This window comes from Stomoxys calcitrans, chromosome 1, assembly GCF_963082655.1.
Source record: "Stomoxys calcitrans chromosome 1, idStoCalc2.1, whole genome shotgun sequence".
NCBI lineage: Eukaryota > Metazoa > Arthropoda > Insecta > Diptera > Muscidae > Stomoxys > Stomoxys calcitrans.
This window is the reverse complement of record NC_081552.1, coordinates 71,456,233-71,476,350: the sequence shown is the minus strand read 5'-3', so window position 1 is coordinate 71,476,350 and position 20,118 is coordinate 71,456,233. Positions and strand designations below refer to the sequence as shown.

The 20,118-nt window shown below is 40.0% G+C and overlaps 1 protein-coding gene across 1 annotated transcript in view; it reads left to right on the top strand.

Annotated features, from left to right (window-relative positions):
- The window catches only part of LOC106088052 (procollagen-lysine,2-oxoglutarate 5-dioxygenase), a 108,529-nt gene extending 102,471 nt beyond the window's left edge, over positions 1 to 6,058 (top strand). The window contains exons 8-10 of the mRNA XM_013253348.2: positions 250 to 376; positions 4,744 to 5,178; positions 5,248 to 6,058. Coding sequence (XP_013108802.1) covers positions 250 to 376; positions 4,744 to 5,178; positions 5,248 to 5,532 — 847 coding nt within the window. The 3' untranslated portion in view covers positions 5,533 to 6,058. The remainder of the gene's footprint in view (positions 1 to 249; positions 377 to 4,743; positions 5,179 to 5,247) is intronic.
- Positions 6,059 to 20,118: the final 14,060 nt, after the last annotated feature.

Here is a 20,118-nt window from a genome sequence, read left to right as displayed (position 1 = left end):
AAAGCCAGAGATTCTCTTTTTGTTGGTGCTTAGTGTCTTTAATCAGATTATATTTTGTTTTGGCTGGCCATAGTGATGGGGATGTCGAGCGGGACGGCTCCATTCAAGCTATTGTTATGGTTCTTTTTGTGGAATCCATTGTGTTTTTAGGCCTATGTTGAATGCATTTCCATTAGCAGTTCTTTTCCATTTCCCCTTTTTGTGTGCATTTTTATTGATTTTTTCCTTCTCTTCTTCTTTTCTTTGCAGCGGCATGTGGAATGTCCCTTATGTCTCCAGTATTTATCTAATCAAAAATTCTGCCTTTAAATACCTCAACTATGATCATCAATATTATGACCCCGATATGGCCATGTGTGATTCACTCAGAAATGCGGTAAGTCTTAATAAATGGCATAATAAGAAACTTTTCATTGATCATGATGATATTGCCATGTAAATAGTTTCCTGAAATGTATTTCAATTGTTTGTCACATCATTCATACTTATATCGCCTGATATTCATCACATGGCACAAATTACCACAAATGGTACGAGAACAGAGCTTATTTCTTCCGGTGAATGGAAGTGATGTTTTGTTTTTTCATGGAATGGAATGGAATTCAACTCGGTTGGAACTCTGACAATGTTTTTATATTAAATTTTTCCTTATGACACAGGTGTCCTGTGTTTTCCAAAACTAATTTGTTTATTGCTTAAGAAACTTGTGTTTCCTCTAGGGAATCTGTGTTTTCTTTCTCTTACAAAAATTTTATTTTCCTTAGGAAACTTTTATTTCCTAAAGTCAACCTGTGTTTCTCTCTGCGAACCCATGTTTTCCTCAGATAAACCCATGTTTCCCTAAGTGTATCTGTTTCCTTTGGAAATCACTTTCACTCGGAAATCTCTTTTCTCTATTCCTAAGGAAAGCTATTTCCACAAGGAACCATATGCCTCCGGAAGGTGCCTCAGGCAACATTTTTTCTTAAGAGAACCTGTTTGCCCTGGTAAACTGTATCCCTCAAGCAGTATTTTGTTCAACAATTCCGGCTTCTCAGCAGGGAAGCAGTGTTTTGTGTTTTCCAAATGAATCACCTGCTACCCTCAGTGAGCCCTTTTCCACGAGGCAACCTTCTTCCCTACGGGATCTTATTTGATAGTTGACCTACCTCTCGAAACTTGTTTCCCTTTGAAATTAAGTTTCCTGAAGAAATCCCTAAGGAGTTTCCCTTGGAAAAGATCCTTATTTTCCCTAGGGAGTCTTTTTTTTTAGGGGAATCCATTTTGTCAACAGGATCTTTTCTCATTTCTATTAGGGAACACCTTTTTATACCCACCACCGACGGATGGGGGTATATTCATTTTGTCATTTCGTTTGCAACACATCGAAATATCCATTTTCGACCCTATAAAGTATATATATTCTTGATCAGCGTAAAAATCTAAGACGATCTAGACATGTCCGTCCGTCTGTCTGTTGAAATCACGCTACAGTCTTCAAAAATAGAGATATTGAGCTAAAACTTTGCACAGATTCTTTTTTTGTTGATAAGCAGGTTAAGTTCGAAGATGGGCTATATCGGACTATATCTTGATATAGCCCCCATATAGACCGATCCGCCGATTTAGGGTATTAGGCCAATAAAAGCCACATTTATTATCCGATTTTGCTGAAATTTGGGACAGTGAGTTGTCTTAGGCCCTTCGACATCCTCCGCCAATTTGGCTCAGATCGGTCCACATATGGATATATCTGCCATATAGACCGATCCTTGAATTTAGGGTCTTAGGCCCATAACAGCCACATTTATTATCCGATTTTGCTGAAATTTGGGACAGTGAGTTATGTTAGGCCCTTCGACATCCTCCGTCAATATGGCTCATATCGGTTCAGATTTGGATATAGCTGCCATATAGACCGATCCTTGAATTTAGGGTCTTAGGCCAATAAAAGCCACATTTATTATCCGATTTTGCTGAAATTTGGGACAGTGAGTTGTCTTAGGCCCTTCGACATCCTCCGCCAATTTGGCTCAGATCGGTCCACATATGGATATAGCTGCCATATAGACCGATCCTTGAATTTAGGGTCTTAGGCCCATAACAGCCACATTTATTATCCGATTTTGCTGAAATTTGGGACAGTGAGTTATGTTAGGCCCTTCGACATCCTCCGTCAATATGGGTCATATCGGTTCAGATTTGGATATAGCTGCCATATAGACCGATCCTTGAATTTAGGGTCTTAGGCCCATAACAGCCACATTTATTATCCGATTTTGCTGAAATTTGGGACAGTGAGTTATGTTAGGCCCTTCGACATCCTCCGTCAATATGGCTCATATCGGTTCAGATTTGGATATAGCTGCCATATAGACCGATCCTTGAATTTAGGGTCTTAGGCCCAAAAAAAGCCACATTTATTATCCGATTTTGCTGAAATTTGGGACAGTACGTTGTCTTCGACATCCTCCGTCAATATGGTTCAGATCGGTTCAGATTTGGATATAGCTGCCATATAGACCGATCTCTCGGTTTTAGGTTTTGGGGCCATAAAAAGCGCATTTATTGTCCGATGATGCCGAAATTTGCGACAAAGAGCTAAGTTAAGCCCCTCCACATATTTCTGCAATTTGGTCTCGATCGATCAGGATTTGCATATAGCTGCCATATAGACCGATCTCTCGATTTAAAGTCCTGGCCCCATAAAAGGCGCTTTTTTAATCCGATTGCACTGAAATTTGACACACTGACTTATGTTAGGCTTTTCGACATCCGTGTCGTATATAGTTCAGATCGGTTTATTTTAATATATAGCTACTAAAAAGACCAATATTTTGTTATATACAATTGAACAATGACTTTTACTTATTAGTATTTGGTCCAAATCGGAACATATATTGATATAGCTGCTATGGGGCATAAGGTATGAGTTTTGCACCGGATTTTGATGAAAGGTGGTTTACATATATATCCGAGGTGGTGGGTATCCAAAGTTCGGCCCGGCCGAACTTAACGCCTTTTTACTTGTTCTTGTATCCCTTTGGTGAACCTGTTACCTCTTTGGAAACTTGTTTCCTATGAAGAACATGTTTCCCTTGGAAAATTTGATTCCCTTTAAGAATCAGCATCCCTCTGCCTCTAGGAAACTGCTTCTCTTTGGAAATCTATCTCCCTTTAGAAATCTTTTTCTCTTTGGGAACCCGCTTCCATTTGGACATTCTTTCCCTTTGGGAATTCGTATCCTTTTAGTATTCCGTTTCCCTTTGGGAATTCGATTCCCTTTAAGAGTAAGCATTTCTTTGAGAAACAGTTTCTCTTAGGAAATCTGTGTCCCTTTAGGAATCTTTTTGCCTTTGGTAGTCTGTCTATTTTCCTTTGGGAACCTTTTTCCCTTTGGGAACCGGTTTGCCTTTGGGAACCGGTTTCCCTTTGGGAACCATATTCTCCTTGGAAAATGGTTTCCTCTTCTAAAGCTGGTTCCATTCGATGTTCCATTTGGCTTTGTGATTATTTTCCTTTTGGGGAAACGGCTTCCTTATGAGACCCTTCTTCGCAAAGGAATCCTGATTGCTTCTTCGCTCAAAGAACCTTCTTCGATTAGGGAATCTTCATCGATTAGGGAACCTTCTTCCCTTAGAAAACCTTCTTCTTTTACGTAATCTTCTTTCCTTAGGGAACCTGTTTTTTAGGAAATGTGTTTCTCTTTGGGAAAGTGTTTCCTTTTGGTGTCCCATTTGTCTTTGTTGTTATTTTACATTTTGGGTGTATGGTTCCTTTTGGTGAATCTGCTTCCTTATGAGAATCTGCTTTTTAATGAGAACCTTCTTCCCTAAGGAATCCTGATTTATTTATCGCTTAGGGAACCTTCTTCCCTCTGGTTAGATTGAAAAGAGGGTGCGGATAATAATCAGCCCCATGCCCCCATGCCCCATCGACATTCTTCTTCAGTTTGGCCCAGATCAGTCAATCGATCAATCGGTAACTGTCATATAGACCGATCTTCGATTTAGGGTCCTGGGTCCATTAAAGGGGCATTTATTATCCGGTTTCAATTAATTCGGCATAGTGAGCTATGTTAGACTTTTCGACATGCGATATAGCTGCCACATACACCGATCTCTCGATTTCAGTTTTTTGGCCCATGAAAGGCGCATCTTTTAACCGATTTCGCTGAAATTTGGTACAATGAGTTGTATTAGACCCCCAAAAATTTTTCCTGAATATGGTGGAGATCAGGCTTTATTTGGATATGGCTTTCATATAAACATATAATCTATTTTACCGTGAATTGCCTGAAAAGTGAATTGTATTAGTCCCCTGGCCGTTTGTGCCTAGTTTGGTCCATATTTCGGATTTCAACGTATTATGTTGAAAGATGGATAATATATATATATACAGTGGCTCAGATGTGTCCACATACCTCTTAATAAATAGCAATTACGTACACTGGCAGAAACGTAGTTAAGATTTAAGCCTAAAAATTTGAACCGATTATAATACTGGGAATCATGTTAAACAATTTTAGCAACAATTGACTTTGGGTGAAAAACTTTTTCGCACAAAAGTTCCATTTTGCAAAACGTATTTTTTTGTTCGGCTAAACTCTGGAATCTGACCATGAACTCCCTCATGGTCAAATTCCATAGTTTAGCCGAACTTAATGCCTTTTTACTAATTCCTTCTTATTATATTGTACTTCTAATTTCTTAATGAAGATCTTTTTTTTTTGAGTGCATTCTTACCTATTATTTTTCCCCCTAGGGCATCCACATGTTCATCATTAACGATCGCTTCTATGGTCATATAGTCAATGCGGAAAATTTCGATATTACCGTAGCTCGTCCTGATTTCTATACACTGTTCACAAACAAATTCGATTGGGTCAAGAAGTACATTCATCCCAACTACAAGGATCAATTGGAGAGTAACCACACCGCTCTACAACCCTGCACCGATGTTTTTTGGTTCCAAGTTGGCACTGATGCCTTCTGTGATGATATGGTGGCCATTATGGAGAACTTTGGCAAATGGTCTGATGGCAGCAATAAAGATGAACGCCTCGAGGGTGGCTATGAGGCAGTGCCCACCAGAGATATACACATGAAGCAAGTGGGCTTGGATGCTTTGTGGTTGCAGTTTTTGAACTTAATTGTAAGGCCGCTGCAGGAGAAAGTATTTTTGGGTTATTTTCACAATGTAAGTAGGGAAAACTTTGACAAAAATTTAAAGTTATTGAGCTGTTTTTTTTCTTCTTCTTATTTTTAGCCCCCACGCTCGCTAATGAATTTCGTGGTGCGTTATCGTCCCGATGAACAGCCATTCCTAAGGCCCCACCATGATTCTTCGACCTATACCATCAACATTGCCCTTAATACAGCTGGCGTTGATTATGAAGGTGGCGGCTGCCATTTCCTGCGCTACAATTGCTCGGTAACTGCCACCAAAAAGGGTTGGATGCTTATGCATCCTGGCCGTTTGACACATTACCACGAAGGTTTACGTGTGACCAATGGCACTCGTTACATAATGATTTCATTTATTGACCCCTAGGCCTGATTCTCGTTTCCCTATTTTGATAGTCACGCACAATGTAACCCAAAGAATTCTAAATAATTTTCCCAAATCGTTTTAAAATATCCTTAAACAATACGAATCTCTGCATTTGTCATTTGTCTCCATTAGTTTGTAAGTTCAAAAAATTCTATTGAGATTCCATTAAACCAGGCATCCTATGCAACTAGGAAAAAAGTATGTTTGGGTCATAATTAAACTGGAACTTCATTCATGCATAATTCCTAAGATAATGTTTTTTTTTCAACTACGGTTTGTGACCCCACCTTTGAATTTAATGTGGGTATGCTTTTTTTCTTTGCATAGAATGCCAAACATATTACTTTTATATGAAATTACGTTTTCTGTAATGACTTGGACCTTTCGCATATACTCTTCCTTGTAGTCTTAAAGCAATCATTATACATTATTGAATGTAAAACGAAACGAAACAAATCGAATCTATATATTTTATATAAAGAAACATTAATAATAATAAAAAAAATATATATTCAAAGTTTTGAAATGGAAGGGGTTTTAATTTGTATAAAGGGATCATGTGATTTAAATTCAGTTAATTAAAATTAAAGATAACGGCTTCAAGTTGGGACCCAATTGCATTGATGAAAAAACCAATAAATAAAAAAGCTGACAGATGAAAAAATGGCCCGTGTCAAGCCAAAGCCTACTAGGAGAAAGAAATAATATTGTAGGATTGCATGGAACCCCGTCGACGTTAATTCGGGTATGAAGGCAAAGGAAAAAAGCTCCCACTAGGCTATGTTCGTGAAGAGAAATTTGAATATGCCTTAGCCAAGACACAAACCTGCCATTTTAACAGAGCTATGTTAAGTGATTAATGGAGAACTGTTAACTGATTTTTGTTATATATATTTATATTAAAAAACAAGTAAAGGGTGATTTTTTTGTGGTTAGGATTTTCATGCATTAGTATTTGACAGATCACGTGGGATTTCAGACATGGTGTCAAAGAGAAAGATGCTCAGTATGCTTTGACATTTCATCATGAATAGACTTACTAACGAGCAACGCTTGCAAATCATTGAATTTTATTACCAAAATCAGTGTTCGGTTCGAAATGTGTTTCGCGCTTTACGTCCGATTTATGGTCTACATAATCGACCAAGTGAGCAAACAATTAATGCGATTGTGACCAAGTTTCGCACTCAGTTTACTTTATTGGACATTAAACCAACCACACGAATGCGTACAGTGCGTACAGAAGAGAATATTGCGTCTGTTTCTGAGAGTGTTGCTGAAGACCGTGAAATGTCGATTCGTCGCCGTTCGCAGCAATTGGGTTTGTGTTATTCGACCACATGGAAGATTTTACGCAAAGATCTTGGTGTAAAACCGTATAAAATACAGCTCGTGCAAGAACTGAAGCCGAACGATCTGCCACAACGTCGAATTTTCAGTGAATGGGCCCTAGAAAAGTTGGCAGAAAATCCGCTTTTTTATCGACAAATTTTGTTCAGCGATGAGGCTCATTTCTGGTTGAATGGCTACGTAAATAAGCAAAATTGCCGCATTTGGAGTGAAGAGCAACCAGAAGCCGTTCAAGAACTGCGCATGCATCCCGAAAAATGCACTGTTTGGTGTGGTTTGTACGCTGGTGGAATCATTGGACCGTATTTTTTCAAAGATGCTGTTGGACGCAACGTTACGGTGAATGGCGATCGCTATCGTTCGATGCTAACAAACTTTTTGTTGCCAAAAATGGAAGAACTGAACTTGGTTGACATGTGGTTTCAACAAGATGGCGCTACATGCCACACAGCTCGCGATTCTATGGCCATTTTGAGGGAAAACTTCGGAGAACAATTCATCTCAAGAAATGGACCGGTAAGTTGGCCACCAAGATCATGCGATTTGACGCCTTTAGACTATTTTTTGTGGGGCTACGTCAAGTCTAAAGTCTACAGAAATAAGTCAGCAACTATTCCAGCTTTGGAAGACAACATTTCCGAAGAAATTCGGGCTATTCCGGCCGAAATGCTCGAAAAAGTTGCCCAAAATTGGACTTTCCGAATGGACCACCTAAGACGCAGCCGCGGTCAACATTTAAATGAAATTATCTTTAAAAAGTAAATGTCATGGACCAATCTAACGTTTCAAATAAAGAACCGATGAGATTTTGCAAATTTTATGCGTTTTTTTTAAAAAAAAAAGTTATCAAGCTCTTAACAAATCACTCTTTAAAAGCGTGCTAAGCTCGGACAGGCCGGATCTTGGGCACCCACCACCATGGATTCTGCTAAAAATTTATGAAAAATAAATTTAGTTGAAGCGCATAATTCGATACTACATACCAAACTTCTGTCAAACCAGCAATAATTAAAGCTTCTAGGAACCGAATAAGGATAATCTAGAGATCGGTTTATATGGGGTTATACCAGGTTATAGACCGGTTTGGACCGTACTTGGTATAGTTGTTGGAAGTCATAACGAAACACTATTTGCAAAATTATAGCTAAATTGAAAAAAAAAAAAAATGCGGGTTGTAAGGGCTCAAGAGCCATATCGGGAGATCGGTTTATAAAGGGGCTATACCGTGTTATTGACCGATGTGGACCGTACCTGACACAGTTGTTGGAAGTCGTAAGGGAACACTACGTTTAAGCCAAATCGGAAGAAATTTGTGGCTTCCATGGGCTGACAGACGGACGGACGGACATGGCTAGATCGAATCAGAAGGTCGAGACGATCCATAATATATATATACTTTATGGGGTCGCAGATCATTACTTCGAGGTGTTACAAACGGAATGACTAGGTTAGTATACCCCCAACCTATGGTGGTGGGTATAATAATTTTAAGCGATTTATAACCTAAAATTTTCAAAAATCACTTTATAAAAAATGTATCTACCACTATAAAATGCTTAGTAATAACCAAACCCTTAAACCTTTATGCAAAACAGATATTTTGATGAGCTATGTATATGACCCATTTTTAAACTGCATTGAAGTGAATTGGATATAGGTAGCTGTGAGCATCACACGGGCTGGAACATTGCGGTCCGATCTGTGTGGTGTTCGTTGCTGTCACGAGAAGCTTGGCTGCGAGCTACCGGGCGCAACCACAGGTTTTGGATAGTGGAATGCTCCTTACGGAGTAGCTGCAACGGCAGTCGCGGATTTTGTATTTATTTTTATTGTGATAATACCCATACAAAGGACTAGGTCTTATATAAAGTATGGGTTAGGTAATCGTACAGTTTTGATTTGCAACTTAGTTATAAAGTAAAAATTAAGTAATATATTTTAATTTTAACAAATTGAAGGCAGCAAAGAAAATTCAGAGATCAAATTAATAATAGAGAATGAGCGGAGACTCACACTGAGAGGCCGGGCGGCACCGGCTCTAGCAAAAATACACTGAGTGCCTAAGATGCTCGGTATGACAAGGCGGGTTATTGGCGCCTAAAAAATAACCGATGGCCACCTGTTTCCACTGCGATCGGTACTTTAGACCGGAACGAACTTGCTCACCCTTTGGAGCTTGACGAGGATCTTCACCTCCACATGAAAATGTGGCTACAACAACAACAACAAAAATAAGTAGTCTCATATTCAAATTATATTTTAGATCGGAAAAACTTGGCGCCTAAATTTATATATGAATTTAACACAATGGTCAACTGTGCTGGAATGGTCATACATAGGTGATAGAAACTAATACCAGGGTTAGCTGCTGCCAAGAGCTTTTAGTTGTCCCCATATTCAAATTATATTTCAGACCGAAGAAACATGGCCCTTAACGCTTGCAAATTCTTGAATGTTATTATCAAAATGCGTGTTCTGTTAAGAAAGTTCATCGCGCGCTTCCGCTTCTTCAGCGGCGAAGCTAATTTTTGGCTCAATGGGTACGTTAATAAGCAGAATTGTCGACTTTGGTATAAAGACAAGCCAGAATCATTGCAAGAGCTACCAATGCATCCAGATAAAGTAACAGTTTGATGCGGTTTCTGGGCTGGTGGCATCATTGGACCGTACTTCTTCAAATATGATGCGAATCGTAACGTAACTGTGAATGGTGAGCGCTATCGAGAGATGATATCCAACTATTTTTTGCCCAAAATGCAAGAGCTTGACTTGCATACAACTTACCACAAATGGAGAACCTTTATTAATCGAAAGCCTTTCTAACTATGACAATTTTTTTCGATCAACCTCTCAATCACAAGCTGGTCATACTTTATATTGACATTATTTTTCTAAAGTGTCTAAATGCTACCTACAAATAACACAGGGAGTTCAAGAGATGAAGAATATGATTCGCATTCTGGCCAAGGAGAATAAAGGTTTGAACATTTGACACATCATTGCGCAGAGTCTACTCAGAATGAGATTGATGAATTTCGATATAGTCGACATTATCTATGTGTCCGAAACTTGATTTAGCCCCGCTGTGACAGATAGCATAATTGGTGCCCAGGGTTGTAGTGGAACTACACTTCTGTTGATGCCTATTAACTGTCCAATCTGACCCACTGTTAACTACTTCCTTGCTGCTGTAGACTCAACAGACCCATGTAATTTTGGTGGCCTAGTGCAAGTGTCTGAGTCTAGCACGCCAAATATCCAGGTTCAAATCCCACTGGCAGTGGTTTTGTTATACCCACCACCATAGGATGGGGATATACTAATCTAGTCATTCCGTTTGTATCACCTCGAAAAATTGATCTAGGACCCCATAAATTATATATATGTATACAAAAATAACATTCGAATTTCACCACTTGTGTTCTGGGAGCTCTTTTGCGTTGCTCGAATGTTGCAAACTGGTCAAATACGAAAGTATGAGTGAGTGTCCAAAAGGAAAACGAAAAGAAGAAAAAGGGAGATTGGTTTATATGGTATACTAGCTGACCCGGGCCCGCTCCGCTGCGCCTTCTTTTACTTTATATGGAACAAAAGTTTCCTTGGAATATTTATTTTCGACAATTAAAGATCTTCTAGTGAAATACCATGCTACGAAAATAGTATATCGCTTGACTAACAGTTTAACAATATAAGTGCCTTTATCTGAATCCTATATGAGCTTTATTGGTCTACGAATTTAATTTTGGATGTGAGGTGTACTCCATTCTTAAAATACTTTATTTCAGCTCGATATTCTCATGATATCTGATTTAGGGGTGTTTTCGGGGGTAAGGTGGTCCCCCAAACACTTGGCTCTGAGAAAATATCAGCATCGTGCTCTTCTCTCAAATACCATTTATTGAAACCTCATATTGCCATTGGCTTAAGAGGAGTTTACAGGATGAGGCGTCCCCCAAACACATGGCCCCAAAATAGAGCTATGTATATGACCCATTTTTAAACTGCATTGAAGTGAATTGGATATAGGTAGCTGTGAGCATCACACGGGCTGGAACATTGCGGTCCGATCTGTGTGGTGTTCGTTGCTGTCACGAGAAGCTTGGCTGCGAGCTACCGGGCGCAACCACAGGTTTTGGATAGTGGAATGCTCCTTACGGAGTAGCTGCAACGGCAGTCGCGGATTTTGTATTTATTTTTATTGTGATAATACCCATACAAAGGACTAGGTCTTATATAAAGTATGGGTTAGGTAATCGTACAGTTTTGATTTGCAACTTAGTTATAAAGTAAAAATTAAGTAATATATTTTAATTTTAACAAATTGAAGGCAGCAAAGAAAATTCAGAGATCAAATTAATAATAGAGAATGAGCGGAGACTCACACTGAGAGGCCGGGCGGCACCGGCTCTAGCAAAAATACACTGAGTGCCTAAGATGCTCGGTATGACAAGGCGGGTTATTGGCGCCTAAAAAATAACCGATGGCCACCTGTTTCCACTGCGATCGGTACTTTAGACCGGAACGAACTTGCTCACCCTTTGGAGCTTGACGAGGATCTTCACCTCCACATGAAAATGTGGCTACAACAACAACAACAAAAATAAGTAGTCTCATATTCAAATTATATTTTAGATCGGAAAAACTTGGCGCCTAAATTTATATATGAATTTAACACAATGGTCAACTGTGCTGGAATGGTCATACATAGGTGATAGAAACTAATACCAGGGTTAGCTGCTGCCAAGAGCTTTTAGTTGTCCCCATATTCAAATTATATTTCAGACCGAAGAAACATGGCCCTTAACGCTTGCAAATTCTTGAATGTTATTATCAAAATGCGTGTTCTGTTAAGAAAGTTCATCGCGCGCTTCCGCTTCTTCAGCGGCGAAGCTAATTTTTGGCTCAATGGGTACGTTAATAAGCAGAATTGTCGACTTTGGTATAAAGACAAGCCAGAATCATTGCAAGAGCTACCAATGCATCCAGATAAAGTAACAGTTTGATGCGGTTTCTGGGCTGGTGGCATCATTGGACCGTACTTCTTCAAATATGATGCGAATCGTAACGTAACTGTGAATGGTGAGCGCTATCGAGAGATGATATCCAACTATTTTTTGCCCAAAATGCAAGAGCTTGACTTGCATACAACTTACCACAAATGGAGAACCTTTATTAATCGAAAGCCTTTCTAACTATGACAATTTTTTTCGATCAACCTCTCAATCACAAGCTGGTCATACTTTATATTGACATTATTTTTCTAAAGTGTCTAAATGCTACCTACAAATAACACAGGGAGTTCAAGAGATGAAGAATATGATTCGCATTCTGGCCAAGGAGAATAAAGGTTTGAACATTTGACACATCATTGCGCAGAGTCTACTCAGAATGAGATTGATGAATTTCGATATAGTCGACATTATCTATGTGTCCGAAACTTGATTTAGCCCCGCTGTGACAGATAGCATAATTGGTGCCCAGGGTTGTAGTGGAACTACACTTCTGTTGATGCCTATTAACTGTCCAATCTGACCCACTGTTAACTACTTCCTTGCTGCTGTAGACTCAACAGACCCATGTAATTTTGGTGGCCTAGTGCAAGTGTCTGAGTCTAGCACGCCAAATATCCAGGTTCAAATCCCACTGGCAGTGGTTTTGTTATACCCACCACCATAGGATGGGGATATACTAATCTAGTCATTCCGTTTGTATCACCTCGAAAAATTGATCTAGGACCCCATAAATTATATATATGTATACAAAAATAACATTCGAATTTCACCACTTGTGTTCTGGGAGCTCTTTTGCGTTGCTCGAATGTTGCAAACTGGTCAAATACGAAAGTATGAGTGAGTGTCCAAAAGGAAAACGAAAAGAAGAAAAAGGGAGATTGGTTTATATGGTATACTAGCTGACCCGGGCCCGCTCCGCTGCGCCTTCTTTTACTTTATATGGAACAAAAGTTTCCTTGGAATATTTATTTTCGACAATTAAAGATCTTCTAGTGAAATACCATGCTACGAAAATAGTATATCGCTTGACTAACAGTTTAACAATATAAGTGCCTTTATCTGAATCCTATATGAGCTTTATTGGTCTACGAATTTAATTTTGGATGTGAGGTGTACTCCATTCTTAAAATACTTTATTTCAGCTCGATATTCTCATGATATCTGATTTAGGGGTGTTTTCGGGGGTAAGGTGGTCCCCCAAACACTTGGCTCTGAGAAAATATCAGCATCGTGCTCTTCTCTCAAATACCATTTATTGAAACCTCATATTGCCATTGGCTTAAGAGGAGTTTACAGGATGAGGCGTCCCCCAAACACATGGCCCCAAAATAGGTTATCAAATTCGTTTTCTAATCTCAAATATCTTTGATTTGAGCCACATATTCCCATGGTCGAAAAATTGTTACCCTTTGGGGGTGTTTTGGGAAAGGGGTGATGCCCTAAATACATGGTCCTACATTTTTACTCCCAAATACCTTTATTTGAGCCCCATATTGCGATGGTCACTAAAAAATTGCTGTTTGTGGGGTATATTGGGAAAGGGGTAGACCCCCAGAAATTGGTCCCGATGTGGATATCAATTCTTGCTCTACCCCCCAATACCTTTCATTAAAGCTCCACATTGACATGGTCGGTAAATATGCCCGATTTAGGGGTGTTTTGGGGATTGGGATGGCCCCCCAAACACTAAGCCCGGAAAATATATCATATAACTATATATCATTTATTTGCCATTGGCCTCAAAATTGGATATCAAATTCGTTTTCTAATCTCATTTTAACTTCTTATTGCAAAAGTCAGCAAAAATGTCCGGTTTGGGGTATTGGCCCTAAAAACTATGAATATTTAGTTCCACTCTTTTTAAGACCCAAATCGTCTTGGTGAGCAAATACGTCCTATTTGGGGGTTGTTATGGTGGTGGGACATCCCCTAGACAGTTGGTCCCTAATATTGATATCAGATACGTAGTCTACTCCCAAATACCTTTAATTTGAGCCCCATATTTCCATAGTCGGCAAACATGACCGGTTTGGGGATGTTTTGAGGGATGGGCGGTCACTCAGTGAGTTGGCCTTGAAAATATATATCGGATTCGTGTTCCACTTTAAAACCCCTCTTATTTGAGCCTCATATTGCAATAAAATACTTCATATTTGGGTGGTGTTGTGGGGGTGGGGTGGCCCCATAGACACTTTTCCCGAATATTGATATCAAATTCGTGCTTTACTCCCAAAGACCTTTCATTTGAGCCCCATATGGCTATGGTCGTAAATTTGTCCCCTTTGGAGGATGTTTTTGGTGAGAGGCGGCCCCCCAAACACTTGGTCTCATATTTGGATATCAGATTCGTATTCTGCATCCAAATACCTTTTATTTAAGCCCCATATTCTCATGGTCGGGAAATAAGTCCTGTTGGGGGGGTGTTTTGGGGAAGGGATGGACCCCCAGAAACGTGGTCCCACATTTGGATATCGAATCCGTATTTTACTCGCAAATACCTTTCATTTGAGTCCCATATTGCCATGGTCGGTAAATATGTCCGATTTAGGGGTTTTTTGGGGCATGGGGTGGTCCCCCTAGCACTTGGTCCGACAATTGGATATCAGATACGTTTTCTTATCCTAAATACCTTTCATTTGAGTCCCATATTGTAGTGATTGGTCTAAATATATGTTTGATAGGTTTTAGGGTGGGGCAGCCCCCCGAGGTACCCCATCCGAAATTTGGAATCGAAATTTTTATTTTTAGGGTACTATATGAGAGCACACAAAATATCGCTTAAATCGCACCAACCCATTTCCGAGATCTGGCGTTTCTGAAAATTGGGGTAAGGGGGAGGGTCCGGCCCCTTCAAATATCAAAAAATTTAGTACCCTATTTTCACTACGGGGTCATTATGCACCATCTGTGAAAATTTCAATTTCGGTTCAGCCGTTTCTGAGTCTATAAGGAACACACAAACAAACAAACACAAATTGATTTTTATATATAAGATTTAGCGCATAAAAGTAGCATTTTTTATGCGATTTCGGTGAAATTTTAACAGTGAGTTTTGGTAGACCCCTAACCATTCCTGTCAAATGTGGTACAGATCGGACCGTATTTGGGTATAGCTGCCATATAGACCGATCTTCCGATACAGTGTATTGAGCCTATATAATGGGATTTTTTCATCCGATTTCGATGAAAATTGGCACTGTGGTCCAGATCGGATCACAGTTGGATATAGCTGTCATATAGACCGATCTCCCGATATAGGGTATTGAGCCCATAAAAGTCGTAGTTTTCATCCGATTTCGATGAAATTTGAGACAATGTGCTTTGATACAGCTTCTTGTTGAATATCGTCAGATCGGACCATATTTAGATATAGCAGCCACATAGATTGATTTTCCGATATGGAGTATTGAGTCTGTAAAAGGATAATTTTTCATTCGATTTTGATGAAATTTGAAACAATGAGTTTTGATAGACTTCTACACCTTTTTGCGGAATATCGTCCAGATCGGACCATATTTGGATAGATCGATTTCCCGATACAAAGTATTGCGTTTTTGGGGATTTAAGTGGCATACACAACTTTTGAAAACAGTTGTATATTTTGGTACTTTTACTGATTATTTAGCCATGAAATAGGGTTTATTTGGAATTTAAAAATAAATCCTGCAAAAAACAAAGGATTTAGCACTTAAATCTCAAAAAGGTCATAAATCCGGATTTAGTGGCCATTGTTAACGCACTTTAAAACCCGGTCCTGCCCAACTAGCCCGCTCTTAAGGCTGGTACTATATTCGCTTTTCGCTCTATTTTTCGCCGGTTACTTTTTTTTTAGATATTAGATTTTAGAGCAAAAAAACTTGCTGATTTCATTCAGTAGGACATTCCCTCATTACTTATGTTCAAATTGTAAAAAAATGTTATTTTAACATCGTTTATTGTGTAGTGTTTTAAAAAAGTAATCGTGAATAACATGGGTTTTCAACGGTTAAAAAGAAAATAGTGCCATCCATTACTGGTTTTGTATTTAAAAAGTGCTGTAATTTTGGTTTTTTTAAGGACAACCTCAAATTTGCAGTTTTTTACACATCGCCAACTATATGATGAAATGAATAACTCTGGTCTTAATAATTTTTCGAATAAATTTTAAAACTAAAAGAAAATATAATAGCTCAATCAAAGCCATCGGCTGAAGAAAAACAAACAACGCTACAGCTTTTAGCAAATTCATGTACGAGTTTAAAATACGTTGGTTAAAATTAAAACAAGTAAAAGCGTGCTAAGTTCGGCCGGGCCGAATCTTATATAACCTCCACCATTGATCGCATTTCACGGTATCTCTTTTTAGACAAACAAAGGGTAAAAGAAAACAAGAAGTAAAATAGAGAGATCGATTTATATGGGAGCTGTATCGGGCTATAGACCGATTCAGACCATAATAAAAACGGTGGTCATGAGAGAATCCGTCATAAAAAATGTCATTCCAATCGGATAAGAATTGCGACCTCTAGAGGCTCAAGAAGTCAAGATCCCAGATCTGTTTATATGGCAGCTATATTAGGTTATGAACCGATTTGAACCATACTTGGCACAGTTGTTGGATATCATAACAAAATACGTCGTGCAAAACTTCATTCCAATTGGATAAGAATTGCGCACTCTAGAAACCCAAGAAGTCAAGACCCAAGATCGGTTTATATGGAAGGTATATCAAAACATGGACCGATACGGCCCATTTACAATACCAACCGACCTACACTAATAGGAAGTATTTGTGCAAAATTTCAAGCGGCTAGCTTTACTCCTTCGGAAGTTAGCGTGCTTTCGACAGACAGACGGACGGGCATGGCTAGATCGACATAAAATTTCGCGACGATCAAGAATATATATACTTTATGCGGTCTCAGACGAATATTTCGAGTAGTTACAAACAGAATGACGAAATTAGTATACCCCCCATCCTAAGGTGGAGGGTATAAAAAATTGGAGGAGTCCAAATTAAAAATACAGCAACAATTCAAATAGAAGGCAGAATTAATAGTGGACTTTCCAAAACAAGGATATGACAGTTCTAGTGATGGAAGTACTGCCAGACGTTTCATTCAAAATTCAAAAGTGATCACAAATAACAAAAATTGACCTAAACTTAATAAAGAGAATGCATACAATAATGATTGTTGTGTCCTGTGATCAAAAAATCCATGAGGAAAGATTTCGAAAATTTGCGCATGAAACAGCTAGACTTTTTGTCGAGCTTTACCCGTGGTATTGAGGTAATCTAGAGAAACCTCCGCCGGAGCGAGACTGCTACACACGCTCTGATGGAGAAAATTGGCAAGGGCAAGATTCATATTGCCTTAATTCAGGTGCCATGGACGACCCGGAACAAAGTTTCTGGACTGAACCATATCAACTACCAATTATTGTATGCTAACACTGGTACTCGGCCGAGGCCCTACGTTATTTGTCATAGAAATTTGAATTATACATCACTTTATCTGTCTTTCGACTCCCCGACACTGCCACTCACATCAGAGCTGCAACGGCTGATGAGGAAAGCAAAACAGACAGGAAACGCGGTACTAATAGGGTGCGATGCGAACTCTCACCACTTTTCGTGGGGTAGTACCAACACTAATAAGCGGGGTCAAGCCATGCCAGAGTTCTTGAATACTAAAGACTTAATAACACTTAATATTGGAAACACCGCTACCTTTGTTAATGGGATTAGGGAGGAGGTATTAGATGTGACGATATGTTCGCAAAATCTAATTGATGAGGTTCAGGATTGGAGGGTCTCCATGGAATACTCTTTCTCTGACCATCGCTACATTAGGTTTAGAATAGCACGGCCAGCACCGAATTCGATAAGCTTCCGGAATAAGTTGAAAACCAACTGGACAAAATTCGGAAGGGTACTCAGAAGAAGACTTGGGTAAGATAAAATGTCAACAGAATTCCGACTGCACTGGTGGGGTCTTTCGAAGATATTTGTCCTCTTCGGTTAATGAAATCAGCCCACGAATCTCCCCTGGATGACCGGGGAGATTCGCAATATTGGGAAAGATGACCGCAGACTTTTTAACAGAGCACGTCGTAAAAAAGCGGAAGTTTATTGGGATGTGTATTACATACGGCTCAAGGAATACAATAGGATTACCAGAGCGGCAAAACGTGCTTTTTGGAAGCTTTTCTGCGAACAGGTCGATAGCGTTAACGACGCCGCCAAGATAAAAAAGTTTCTCTCAAAAACCCATGTCCAAACTGAAACTTTAGTAGACGACATGGGAGTAAGAGCAGAGACAACTGAGGACATTTTGAAGCTTTTGTTGGAAACCCACTTTCCACAGGATACGAAGGGACTCACAGAGAATCTTGGAATAATGACGTTGATCGAAGGTTTATAATTACGGAATTTATGGTGAATGAATCCTTGAGGAGCTTCAAACCATTTAAGTCACCCGGACCTGATGGAATATATCCGGCGTTACTACAGAAAGAGGTAGGAGGAAGGACAGGGTGGTATATACCCAAGCCCGGCAAGGCAAGTTATGCGATACCAAAGGTCTACAAACCCATAAGCCTTACGTCCTTTCTACTCAAAACCATGGAATTCTGGACACCATGATAAAGAATAGGACATCCAACGGACTGCTCAAATACAAACAGCATGCCTATGTCAAGGGAAGGTCAGTGGAGACTGCCCTTCACGAGGTTGTGTATAAGATAGAAAAATCCTTCGATGCCAAAACGTGCAGTCTGGCGGTATGCATTGACATCGAGGGGCTTTTAACAATGTGCGGACCGACACACTGATCCAATCCTTAGTCCAGTACCGGATGGACACGGTCCTTAGTGACTGGATAAACCATATGCTAAGGAACAGGTGGAAAAATTGTGTGTCCCATGGCATAAATATAAGGGAGAAAGTGGCACAGGGCACGCTACAGGGGGGCATTTTATCGCCACTCTTATAGGTAACCACCATAAATGACCTATTACGGATGCTGACTGAAGACGGATTTGATCCCGTCTGCTACGGAGACGATGTTATAATACTTCTAAGGGGTAAGGATCCAAACCAGCTATGCAGAAGGGCCGAAAGGGTCTTGCATATGGTATATGACTGGGCTAGACCTAGAGGTCTCAATATTAACCCAGAGAAGACTGAAATATGCTTGTTCACGAGGAAGACGGAAGGTGGCTAATGTGGGCTAATTTAACGCACCACGTTTCCTTAATAAAACGATTTCGATATCTGACAAGCTCAAATACTTAGGTGTGGTCTTGGACAGGAAACTGAATTCGAAGTGTCACATTCAGGAGCGTACTGAGAAGGCACACAGCTATTGAGCACTATGTAGACGGGCCGTAGGCTCAAAATGGGGCTTAATCTGAGGATAGTCCACTGGCTCTACAGGAACGTGTTTAGACCAATACTTACTTACGCCTCAGTAGTTTGGTGGACTGCTATGGAGAAAAAGTGCAACATAAGGACCATACAACAGGCTCAGAGAAGATGTCGTCTTGGCATAGGCGGAGCGATGAGGACCACGCACACTAAGGCACTGGAGACTATTCTAGATATCCAACCCGTTGAAAAACAGTTTAAGTGTGAGGCAGCAACTGCGGCTATGAGCGATAAGACGATGTGAGAATGGATCGAGGCGACGATAGGAAACGTGGAAGGAAGCGAAGAGGTATCCGAGATGAACCTTGAAGTGGAGTGCGAAGCACAGTCTTGGATTGACGGAATCCTAGTATGGTCATCTGGAAGATCATGTTACACGGATGGATCAAAGCTAGAGGACCGAGTGGGCCTGGGGGTTTACATTGAGAACACAGGGACTGAGAACTGTTTTAGACTGCCTGACCATAATACGGTCCTGCAGGCGGAGATCCGGGCGATCATGGAATGCGTGAAGTGGTGTGGTGCTAACTCGAGGACGTCGAGTGGGAACATCTTTACCGTTAGTATAATTGCCATAAGGGCAATAACAACCAGGACGGTAGGGTCACGAACAGTCTTTCAGTGTAAGAAGGAGATTAACGCCTTCTCTGAGGACGGGGGAATGAAGGGGCAAACGATTTGGCGTTGAAGACCAGAGGACTGCCGTCAATAAACTTGGTTAACCCGAGTTAAGGGAGTGGGCGACAAATGCACATGCAAAATTGGTAGGACGGCGAAAATCCTATAGGAGATCCAGTTAGTGAGAAGACGAGGCTA